At 34.3% G+C, this 12087-nt stretch overlaps 1 protein-coding gene across 7 annotated transcripts in view; it reads left to right on the top strand.

Annotated features, from left to right (window-relative positions):
* The window catches only part of ATP2B1 (ATPase plasma membrane Ca2+ transporting 1), a 114956-nt gene that overhangs the window by 57046 nt on the left and 45823 nt on the right, over positions 1 to 12087 (top strand). For all 7 annotated transcript variants that reach the window (XM_077111581.1, XM_077111578.1, XM_077111577.1 and 4 more), the window contains exons 3-5: positions 4886 to 5083; positions 11002 to 11256; positions 11342 to 11467. In XM_077111581.1, coding sequence (XP_076967696.1) covers positions 4886 to 5083; positions 11002 to 11256; positions 11342 to 11467 — 579 coding nt within the window. The remainder of the gene's footprint in view (positions 1 to 4885; positions 5084 to 11001; positions 11257 to 11341; positions 11468 to 12087) is intronic.

The raw sequence follows: 12087 nt of genomic DNA, 5'->3' as shown, positions 1-12087 counted from the left end.
GGCCCTGTTGTATATGCTTGGTTCTACAGGTGGGCACAATCTTTTCAGGCATTTAGCAAGTATTTGCATGACTGTTACATGCCAGGCATATGTGTTTTAATACTTTTGTAGCATTACCAATGAGAATTTTATATTGATAATCTTGCATGACCTTGTCCTAGACATTTATTGCTGCTGGAGTAGAGAATTATACACTTAATTTAAAACCTGCTCAGGTCAGTAATTTTTAACACTTGTAAACTTTGAAGAAGGTTGTAATACAGGGTTCTTGTCCTATAACTATGTAGCATATATATTATTTTTAAAAGTCTTACTTGATAGAACCTAACATAGCATGGGCTTTTAGTTAAAAGTTTTTTAAAATTCGGTTTTTTGAGTACAGCAAATATATTTCCTTCTTAAGATGTTCTCCTTTGTCTTTTTTAACATTAAACTCTTAGGGTTTTCTTTCTTCCTATCTTCCCAGTCTCATCCATCAGACTCCTCCTCTTCCTTTAGATGTTGGTGGCCCTCAGTTTTGTTCTAACTCTTTTCATTTATATGCATTCCCTGGTTGATGCCATCCACTCCTACGATTTCATTTTTCATTCAGTTGCTAGTGCCTCCCAAGTCTAGATCTCCAGTCCAGGTTCTCCTCCTGAGCTTTGGGGCCTTACAAAGACCTGTTCCAAAAGCATACTTTTTCTTGTTCCCTTTTCCGGTGTAATCATTATTCACCGTATTACCCAAATTAGATATAGAGGTGGACTTCTTGACTTTGACATGATTTTTCTCCTGCTGTCACTCAATTGATAGTACTAAGTCTTATAAATTTAAACCCTAACTTTCTCTTAACTCAAGGGTGTCCTCTTCTGTACCTCTCTACTTCCACTAACCTGTTTGAGACTGCTGTCTCCTCTTGTAGTAATTCAGTATCTATAATTCTGATATCTGTTCCTCTCTCCCTTCACAATGCTTGTCACTTCCCTGGTTAAAGCTGGCAGTGGTTTCACGTTGCTCAGAGAATGAAGTTCCCACTTCACACTGATACTTACAAAGGATCTGGCCCCTGTTTATTTCTCTAATCTCATCTCTTCTCTCCAACTCTTCTCAGTATTTGAGCTAAAGCAGTATCTTCAGTTTTTGTAAATACTATTATGCCAAGCTCACTCTTATTTCTGAACCTCTTATATAATGATTTCTCCACCTAAAGCATTTTATCTCATCCTTCATATGAATGTTTATCTCCTAATCATTCTTAAGATCTCACATGAGACATTTTGGCATTCCTGATCTATGCTGAACCCCTAAATTGGGTTTCAGTTCCCTTTGTGTACTCTCATAGCATCCTCACACATTCATCAAAAATTTAACACACTTGGTCATTCTCCCACCAAACTATGAGTTCTTCGAGGGTAAGAACGGGGAAAGGAATTCTTCCTGATTTGTTTTCTTTTGTATGCTTAGTGCCTGTCACTGTGGCTGTCATATGATTGGTACATGGGAATGAATGAATTTGATTTTAGACCAGTAGCTCTTACTTTTGGGGATCACTTACTCTTTTGAAATTGAGAATATGATGAGACTGTTAAGCAGTTTCCCCAAAGGAATGAACACAAATAAATTTTCCACATATTTCCTTGGTCTGCATGTTTTCCCATGGCCCTCTTACAGAAGCCAGGTTGGTTAATGCCACCCATACCATCATTACACACACATACATACACAAACACACAATTTAAAGTACAGAGTTTGATCAAAGACCATAGTATGTGATGTGTATTTGCCATGATTTTCATTTAAACCTACCTGCTTCCTATAGTCCAACACCCTCACCCCCATTTTCTAAATTGAAATATGATTTTAGTAGTACCAACATTGGTTGCTTCCTTCAAAACATCAAGGTATATTTGCATTTTATTCCATAATATGTCATATTATTTTCAAATATAAAGACAATGGTAAAAAGTCATTATATGTTAATTGAATAAATATGGAGTTTTCTAACTCCCCACTGGTGGACCCAGATTCCAGAATCACATAATTCTGAGCCTGCTTTTGCTGGAATTGGAATATATTTTCCCTTTTTGAAACTAAGTAGGCCATAAGGAGATAAAGCCCATGTATGAACTCCCTCACTGGTGTTTTCTTCTCAAGTGCTTTTCATTTGTCTTCTCCTACTGTACCATCAAATGTTGATGTATGCCAAAGCTCTAGCCTCAGCCCTGCTTACTTCTTGTCTACTTACTTACTCTCTCACTGGGAGCGCTCTTCAAGCCACTGGTTCCAGTATCACTTATATATAGATGACTCTCTGGCTCAAACCCCTCCCTGAGTTCTGAATGTGGATAGCCAGTTACCTACTGGACAATTCCAGTAAGAATGGTTTGTTTAGTGGGCATCTCATGTTCAAATCTTATAAAACAGAGCTGTTAACTTTTGACTCACCCACCCCTCCCCCTTCCAATTCTGCAGTTCCCAAAGCCTGCTCTATTATGTAAATGACTCTACATGCATCCACTCAGGTGCTTTGGCAAAACAATCTAAAAATAATTCTTCGTGCTTCTCTTCCTTTCTCAACATCCAAGTCCTTCAGCAAGTTCTGTCTGATGGTACCTGACACATCAGTTATCGCTGCCCTGCTTTACAACCTTCTGGGGATTTTCTTCCATTGCTCTTGAAGTAAATGCCAAACCTTGTTCCTTATTCCTATGATCTTCCCTCTGGCAGCTTTATCCGTTTTAATCTTTTCTTTTAACCCCTTTGTTAGTAGGCTGTAGTCACAGTGGATTTATTTTGACCCTTGAATCTTCTAACCTTGTTTTTTGGTTTTAGGGCCTTTGTCCTTGCTTTTGTTCTCAGAATGCTCTGCTCAAAGGTCTTCTCATAGCTGACCCCCCATCATTCAAGCCCTAAGTCAGATGCAGCCTCAGGAAGGCTAACACAGTCCATGAGAACTCGATTTCTACCACTGCCTGCTTTTATCTACTTTATTGCACTTACTCGTACCTGTAATTATTTAGTCATCTATTTGTCTCCTTCCAGTATGATGTGAGCTTGTTAAAAGTAGAAACTTTCTTGTTCACATTGACTCCTTAGCCCATAGAACAGTCCCTGGAAGTAAATACCCATTCGGTAAATCCCTGTCAGTGAATAAACTATTGCTACAAAGCTCTCTACTGCATTATATTTAGATTATGTAAATATATTATTTTAATAAAAATTAAGTGCTCCCAAAATGGGGCTAAAACCTATAGTTTTCAATCAGTTTGCAATTTGCCTTACTTACTTTTAATAACATTTCTCCCTGTAATTTGTGATTTATACACTTTTCATTTACCTTCTTTGGTTCCTCAAAGACCTTGTAAGACCAACAAATATTAGTGCACCACACACACACACAAACACACACACACTTTGCTTCCTAAATAGATCAAATTACTTGTGCAAGATTTCAGTATATGAACTGGACCTAGGACTTCTGATTCATAAACCAGACAAACCTTCTTAGCATTGTGGCCAAGAATGTGTGTGTGTGTTTGGTGGAGGTTTCAAGGAATTACAAGAACCTTTAGGAGCAGTTCCTTTTTTTTTTTTTTTTTTTAACCTCCCCAAATCTTCTCTCCCACATAGTTTTAAACTATTTTTAGGTCTGTGGGTATTTTCCTCTGCATAAACATAAAATATTTGTCCCTTTATAACTAGTGTAGGTAAAGATTGTGATCAGTTCATTTTGTAGTTATAGAGGTGATGTTTAAAATTACCAGGTATTATGTGTATGTAATATCTGGTAGGCCCTATTAAGTATGAGTTAAACTGATAAAGCCAATATCTTCAGACAGATTACTTAGAAGGCACAGAATATTATAACTCTTAAATAAGCATTTTTGACACAAAAGGCTTGTTACGCGAGTGCTCTCTGAAATCAAGATATGTGTATGTTTTGAAGATTGAGGAATAGGCATTTGGATCTAGTTAATACCTGTTTCCATCTAGGCTTCTGGAATTCATTGATCAATAAAATTTCAATAAAAAGTTGGAGACTATATCACAGAGGGATAGTAATCTTTTATATTTACTAGTAAGGTCATTAAAACAAGATAAAACAAACCTACTCACTATCTACTATCCTTTCATAAAAGAAAACACATTTAATCTAAAAAGCAGGAAAGATATAGTCTCAGAGCATCTCATAAATCTTTAAAATGGATAAATTTTTATTTTGTGGAAAACTTCCCTATAATGACCTATCTCCCTCAGTTGTACTCCTGACTGATGTAGCTGGTTGCAGCCAAGTTTGATTGAGGAGCACTGATCTAGTTAAAAGGCACAAATGTGTACATTCTAAATTATAATTTGCAAGTTCATCTCCCATATTCTTTCCCCCAATGAGTCATTATAGTCCTTTGCTGACTTTCTTTGTAGTGATTCTCTCAAAGTTTAGAGCTCTGTGGAAATTTCACTGATTGAAGTTGCCCAAGGTACAATATATAAATCAAATCTATTTCTTTATATATATATCACCTTTTATTAAGAGAAAGCATCATAAATAATGGTTGTAAAATGTTTAAATATTAAAACCATCAAGCTCTCATTATCACTTCTAGTCTCTAGCAGTCTACATGGTGGTATAAAATATAGTATGGTAAAAACATAAGTAGTTTGAAAAAGTGGAAATCCTTAGTACAGTCTTGAGTTATCTACTTATCTTCTTTTAAAGCACTACAGGTGTTTGTTAGTGATTTAGAATCTGTACACTGAACTTGAAGCATGAAAATAAATCATTTTGATAGGATCTTATGAATTGAAATCTAAAGTGTAATGAATTAATACGTTTTGGAAAAATTAATATTTTCATTTTTAAATACTAAAACGTAATTCACCAAAATGTGTTTCCTTTTATTAGGCTTGAGTGGAAACCCTGCAGATATAGAAAGAAGAGAAACAGTGTTTGGAAAGAATTTTATACCTCCTAAAAAGCCAAAAACTTTTCTTCAGTTAGTATGGGAAGCATTACAAGATGTGACTTTAATTATATTAGAAATTGCAGCCATAGTATCATTGGGCCTTTCTTTTTATCAACCTCCAGAAGGGAATAATGCACGTAAGTAAATAAAAATAACTTTCATGCTATTAAAACTAATATGTTCGAATGCAGAATAAAAAAATAAAGGAAAAAAAGCTATTATGTTCAGTTTTTCAGTTTATACGCTACATAATAATAGCAGGCCAACATTTATTGACTGTTTACTATGCATATTTTAATAAAATCACCTGATATCTTCACAGTAACCCTTTGAAGTAGTAGTATCACCTCCATTTTACAGGGAGGCACAGAGGTTAGGTAGCCTGTCCATGTAAGAATGCTATATGGATAGCACAGAGCTAAGTCACGTATATGATGTGGTCTGTGTCATCAAGATTTTGGGGGATTTTTAGAGCACTGTTCTATTATGAAAAATTTCAGTTTTTAATTTCTGGCTTTTGGAAAACATCATTATGAAAGCAAAACTCTATTCCCAAATACATTGTTTTTCAAGTCCTTAAAATATTTTGTCATATACATCGTTTGGGTAATTTTCCTCTCAAATTCTGGAAATGTTATACCCATTATCCTAACCAATAGAGAAATACATTATAGAATGGTAAGTCTGCTTTAACTTATCGCTTAAAATGGTTTTGTTTTACTTTTGAATTTCTGTACCCTTCATTTCTCTTTTAAGTGTCATTTTCACGTTTTTTTTTTTTTTTTTTTTTTTTTAAAATGCGTATTCCAGCAATGTTCTATAACGGCTAGGAAGTCTAGCTTGGGCTTTGGTTACTATATTTAAGAAGTTAGAGAGTAAACCATAGTTTTCGTGTTATATAGCAAAAGAGTGGCTCACCAAAATTTTGTTTTTAAGAAAGGGTTTAATAAATATTTGCTAGCTCTAAAGTTGGTTTAGGTAACTCCTTAAAGTAATCCCTTTAAAAGTTGTCTGGGACTCTTATGAGATTTTTTGGGGGGGGAAAGTTGGTCACAGAATAAGCCAGTTAATTTGAGATCAGTTTGTTAGCAGCATTATTGACATTTTGCACTACAATTTTTTTTTTTGTTATGGAGGAGCTGCCCTGTTTACTGTAGGGTATTTTATCAGCATCCGTGGTCTCTACCCCCACTACATGTTCGTACCATCCCCCAGTTGACACAACCAAAAATGTCTCCAGACATTGCTGAGTTTCGCCTGTGGAGGAAAATTGTCCCTGGGTTAGGATCACTGATATGATCATACCATATCGTTTAGCCACTGTCATCTGAATTCTGTAGTTTTCAGTTTCCCCACTTTTTAAATTTTTATTTTAGGAATTGGCATTCTGAATTTGAGTGAGCTAGCAGATTATTAAAAACTTTTTGCTTTTAATCTTATTTTCCAAGAGACAAGATCCGGGACAAACGTTTTTGAAATTCAGAGCTTCATTTGTAAGGTGTAGTGACAGGTCCCTTCCCAAACTTGCTTAGGGAGATGCTGGTGTTAGAATTTAAGGTAATTTAGAGTCATCAATGCCATAGGCCTTTTTAAAAAAGGCATCACTGCTTTCTCTGCCAAGTAATCTTGAATCCTTATAATTTCAGCATGTTGATAATTGACCCTTAGATTCTTCAGATGTTTGAGAGAGATGTTTATTTTGTCCTTAATAGTTTTTTTATTTTTTGGCTGTTAACACAGTTTAATGCCACTTTAATATTTTCTGAACAGTAAACTTTAAATGTATTACTTTATGTATATATAAATTTTTTAAATCTTATGTTTTATTTGTTTCGGTTAGCCTTTCCAAGGTAAAATTGTAGACTTTGCTCACTTCTGGGCTAATAAATTTAGAGTATTTAAAATCCAGCATACTTAGTAAAATTCTGATGGAATGGACCTAGTGTTACATCACAGTTGTTCGTCACTGCCTTAAGCCTCACACTTGTAAATCTGAATTTAACTAATTTGAAGCTAAAAGTTTGCTGTTTCCTACTTTTGCTCTTTAATAATCTTTCCTACTTTTGCTGTTTAATAATCACCTGGTTATATTATTTCTCAAGAGAATTAGTGGTTTGAAGGAGAAAATATGAAAGTCACTGTTTCTTGTAGCTTTTTATCCTACACTCAGAGCAAAATAAGCCATTTTCTTAAGAAAAAGGCAGAGATGGTTAATGTTAATTGAAAGTTTTTATCAGAGGGACATGGAGTAATATTACAGCTGGAACAAGACCATAAAACTTTGGTACACTGTACTGTGCTCAAAGCAGACCAGTAGATAATGGCTAGGAGAAGGAACAAAACACATCATAACTCTACGATGACACACAAAAACACACACACAAAAAAACGCAGATTATTTTTAATAAATTTCAAATGGCATATTTGTCCATCCTCTAGTACTTTAAAATGAAAGTAATGGCTTACCAAGATTTTTAAGTTTGGGGAAATATATTTTTTGCAGTTTCCCTAATTTTTCCCTGCATTCTTTTGATATTATCAAAAGTTTCTTATAACTGTAATAAATTGAGAAGTAAATGATTGGGTGCTAGGATAAAGGACAGCATAAATGATTTCAAGTCATATCTTCGTTAAGAAACTTAAAATAGATATAATAATAGCAATGGATATATCTATGGTGATATGTCCAATTATAAGTGATTCCTTATTAAATACTTGTTTTCTTAGCAGTTTCATTGTTGGGCTCTGTAGTCTCAGAGTTCATTTATACTCTTAAATTATCAAGGCTTCCAAGAGCTTTTGATCTTATAGATTATATTTATAGATATTCATGTATTTGAAATTAAAACAGAGAAACTTAAAAATATTTACTAAGATGTTTAAAATAATAAAATATTTACATGTTAATATAAATAGCTAACTTTTCCAAAAAAATTAATGGGAAGAGTGCTGTTTCTCTTGTTACCCTGTTTCTGTATTATCTGGCTGACTTGAAGAGGCTGGATTCTCATATCTGCTTTTGTGTTCAATATTTTGCATTATTACATGTAATGTCTTTGGAAAATTCTTCTGTACATTAAGGAGTGAATGACAGGTAACAAATGTCTTAGTATTATTATGAAGATAGTTTTGACTTCAGGGATCCCCCCATGGGTTCCTAGGTAACACTTTGATAACGGCTTCTTTATATTATTAATGCACACATTTGAAACACCATCCAAGGAATGGCACAAGTAGGGGGTTTTAAAATGAAATTTGTGGTAGACAGCATAGACTAAATTTAGATTGTATATATTTACAGTGGAAACTTTGGTAAAATAGATTTTTGTTGTATTTATACATGGGCTTTACTGAAAACTTTATTAAAACACATTTTTTTTTGTAACAGTAAATTAGAATCCTTTTCTGAGTTTTTTCTTGGGATTTATTTCTTTTTTTCCCTGCAGCTCATCTAAAAGTTTATAATGGTCATCAGTAGGTAAATGATTCAATTTCTAGAAATATTGTATTACTACCTATTTCATGATCATTCTGTTGTTATCTATATAATATAGAGAACTATGAAATGAAATATGGGGTAGTTTTGTCATTAACTTCCTTAAAATTCTCTTAAAACACTCAGTATTTAGTTATGAATATGCATGTGACATTTAAAACTTAACATTATATAATCGTCTCACACTTCCTTCTCCCTTAACCTTTGTCATGTTCTTCTTCCAACTTTTTTGTTTATGTACCCCATCAGGAAAAATTTTGAGCATGTCCCACCTCCAAATGATGCATTTATGAATTTATAACTGTATCTATATAATATATACATTTTGAAAATTAGAAAAACAAATTGAAAGGATAAGAAAAAGATAAAGTTTAAAAGTTAGATTTTCTTTAGTGACCATAAAAGCCTTTTACCATCATTATTTATAGAATGTGCATTATTATTTTTATCATCTTGGTTTAACCTATTTGGGTATGCGATTGCTTTATTTTAAAACTTGTTTCCTTAATGTCTCTGAAAAAACTGAAAAAAACTCACAAAGTTATGTAAATCCGAGTAGGAGATGTGTACTCATTAAGTAAGGATACTTATTTTCAGTCCCATTCACCAGTTATGAAAGAATTTTTTTAAATTAAATTCCATCTTCTGATGACAGTATGTTGTTCTCGCACACTACTATAAAGTATATATTTATATTTTTAACAGATGAGAGCAAAGCCCATTGAAATGCTTCATTTGGAAGATAATATTTTAGCTGTATTTCCAAGTTGGAGAAAGTGAACAGCACAATATTTCCACCTTTGTCTGTTCCTGAGTCCGGGCTTGTTCTACCTAATATGGAGAGTTAATCTTCTGTCTTCTAGATGGGGGAGCAGGGGTGGTTGAGGGAGAAGCTGTCCTTACAGTTTCTACTGGTTAAAAAAATATTACCCACAGATCCATTTAACTGATCACATACATGAGGATACCTGCTAATTTCTTTAGATAGAAAAGAATTTAAATGAATCTTCTAGTATTTGGAAAAGAGGCAAGCAACACTCTAAATGTATCATCCTGCCTGTACCTCATTTTGGAAAACATTAATGGCTAAATCCTACTGATTGTCTTAGGGTTTTGCTCACCTCACTCCTTCCATTTCATCCCCAGTAGATTTTCCTCAATTCTCTGTCTTCCCTTCATTCTCCCATCTGAATCTTTAGTCAGCACCCATACACTTCAGGTGTTCACTCCTCTGGAACATGCCTTAACTCATTTCTAGTGTCATTCATTTATACATTCTTTTCTTCTAGCTTGAATAATTCTCCTGCTTTGTCTGCCCTAAGAGAACAAGTACTATCAGAGATTTGAACTCATCCCACATGAACTCAGTAATAGATAACTTTATATAGCAAACTAAAAGAGCATATCCCTTCATGTGAATTTATTAATAGCCAAAATAGTTTTTAGAAATGATAGTTACTTTTACTACTTATATGTCCTTTCTGTTTTGTTCTTTTTATTTTTTTAAATGCTGGTCATGAGCCACTGAACTGATTTTAGGACTCATAATACATTATAACCCGATGTCCAAAAAACCACTCTTCCATCAAACTTGCTTCACTCTCCTCATCTCCTCACTCTTTTCTGAACTCTTTTCTGCCATGAGGCATTTGTACTGACTTTTTTCTCTCCCCAGAATGCCCTGAAATGCTCTTCCCTCAGATCTACATGGCTGGTTCCTTTTTAACATTTGACTCCTAGCTCAAATAATGTACCTTAGAGAGGCCTTCTCTGTTCAGCTAACCGCAATTAACCTTCTTTTTTCATTTGGTAGCACATTACCCTGTTTTATTTTCTTCACAGCACTTATCAATATCTGAAATTGTCTAGATTCTTCATATACTATTCCCAACTACAATCTGAATATATTTTCCATGAGGATGGGGAATGTGTGTGTCTTATTAACTGCTATATCCTTAGCAACCAAAATAGTACCTGGCACCTAGCATGTACTCAAATAGTGGAATTATCGAGTAGCACTTCATTTAGCTTTTTGTACTAGGAAACCTGGTAAAATTGACATAGAAAATAAGCATGATTCACAAGTAGCACATAATACTTAATGTTTCATGTGTGTCTTCTCTCCCATATATAATAATTAATAGCAGTAACCATAAGTTGAGCACCAGGATGTCCCTACCACTGATCTGCTTAATTTACAGCTGTTCTCTCATTCAGTCCTCACAATAGCACTGGGTTAAGTGAGGTATCCTCATCTGACATGAGGACACTGATTCTCAGAAATAAGTAACTTTGTCTTAGGGCCCAGAATCAATCTTCCCTCGTGTCCTTATTTAACTGTCTTCCTTTCCTAAGGTTGAGAATCTCAGAAGCAGGAAACCTGAAATTGACATAAGCATTCTTGTTGTAGAATGCTTTGTATTCAGTAAAGGATTTTGAGTTATAAATAAAATTTATTGAGTAAAGAAACATGATCATAATTAACAACCAAAATATGATTTGAAACTTATTACATGCCCATTACCATCAAATCTTTTCATTTTCTTTCTTTCCAAATAGTTTGCGGAGAAGTTTCTGTTGGGGAGGAGGAAGGTGAAGGTGAAACTGGCTGGATCGAAGGAGCTGCAATCCTCTTGTCAGTAGTGTGTGTGGTATTAGTAACAGCTTTCAATGACTGGAGTAAGGAAAAACAGTTTAGAGGTTTGCAGAGTCGAATTGAACAAGAACAGAAGTTCACAGTCATCAGAGGTGGTCAGGTCATTCAGATACCCGTAGCTGACATTACTGTTGGGGATATTGCTCAAGTGAAATACGGTAAGTAAAAGAGTACGTCTTACACTGCATGTAAAATTATTGTGATCTTGTTAATAGTTTAGCATGTCATTGCTTTTTGTTTTAGGCGATCTTCTTCCAGCTGATGGCATACTTATTCAAGGCAATGATCTTAAAATTGATGAAAGTTCATTGACTGGTGAATCTGATCATGTTAAGAAGTCTTTAGATAAGGATCCCTTACTTCTATCAGGTGTGAATTTCTTTTATAAATTATAATGTTCCCCCCACACACACACACACAACCATATACTGTTGTCAACAAACAAAACATTTTCCTGAAGAGCCCATACTGCGAATGGAATTCTGTGTTTTATGCTGTCTTCTGTCCTTCTATTTCTTAGAATTTTTTATTTTTGTTTTTTTTGTAAGCTGGCAGAGACATGAGAGACCTTTCAATCCAGACCTGTATTTTACAAATGAAGAATCTGAGTCCATGAAATTAAGAGATTTTAGAGTTAAACAACGGGTTAGTGTAATGATAAATCTACAGTGTAGGCCTAATAATATTTATTGAATATTTCTGTTTTTCTGTATCATGTTTATTCTTAGGACCTGTTGAAGTATGAAATTTAAAAATGTTAAGAACTAATAAAATCCTTAAAGATTAACTAATCCTACCTCCTCATTACATGCTGAGGAATGAATCAGACATAAACTGTCTAAGATTATATGACTGATCAACAGTAGGTCCAGGAGTAGCACCCACATTTACCAGTCAGTATTTAATTTGTTAATGATTGAAACATATTGAATGAAAGGATTTGCGGTAGGTGAGGGTACTGTTTGAGAGGAAGAGGTGAATGCCTACTT

The sequence above is a fragment of the Tamandua tetradactyla genome, chromosome 7, assembly GCF_023851605.1.
Source record: "Tamandua tetradactyla isolate mTamTet1 chromosome 7, mTamTet1.pri, whole genome shotgun sequence".
In the NCBI taxonomy this organism is placed as follows: Eukaryota; Metazoa; Chordata; class Mammalia; order Pilosa; family Myrmecophagidae; genus Tamandua; species Tamandua tetradactyla.
The sequence above is the reverse complement of the archived record's forward strand: the minus strand, read 5'-3'. Positions and strand labels throughout refer to the sequence as shown.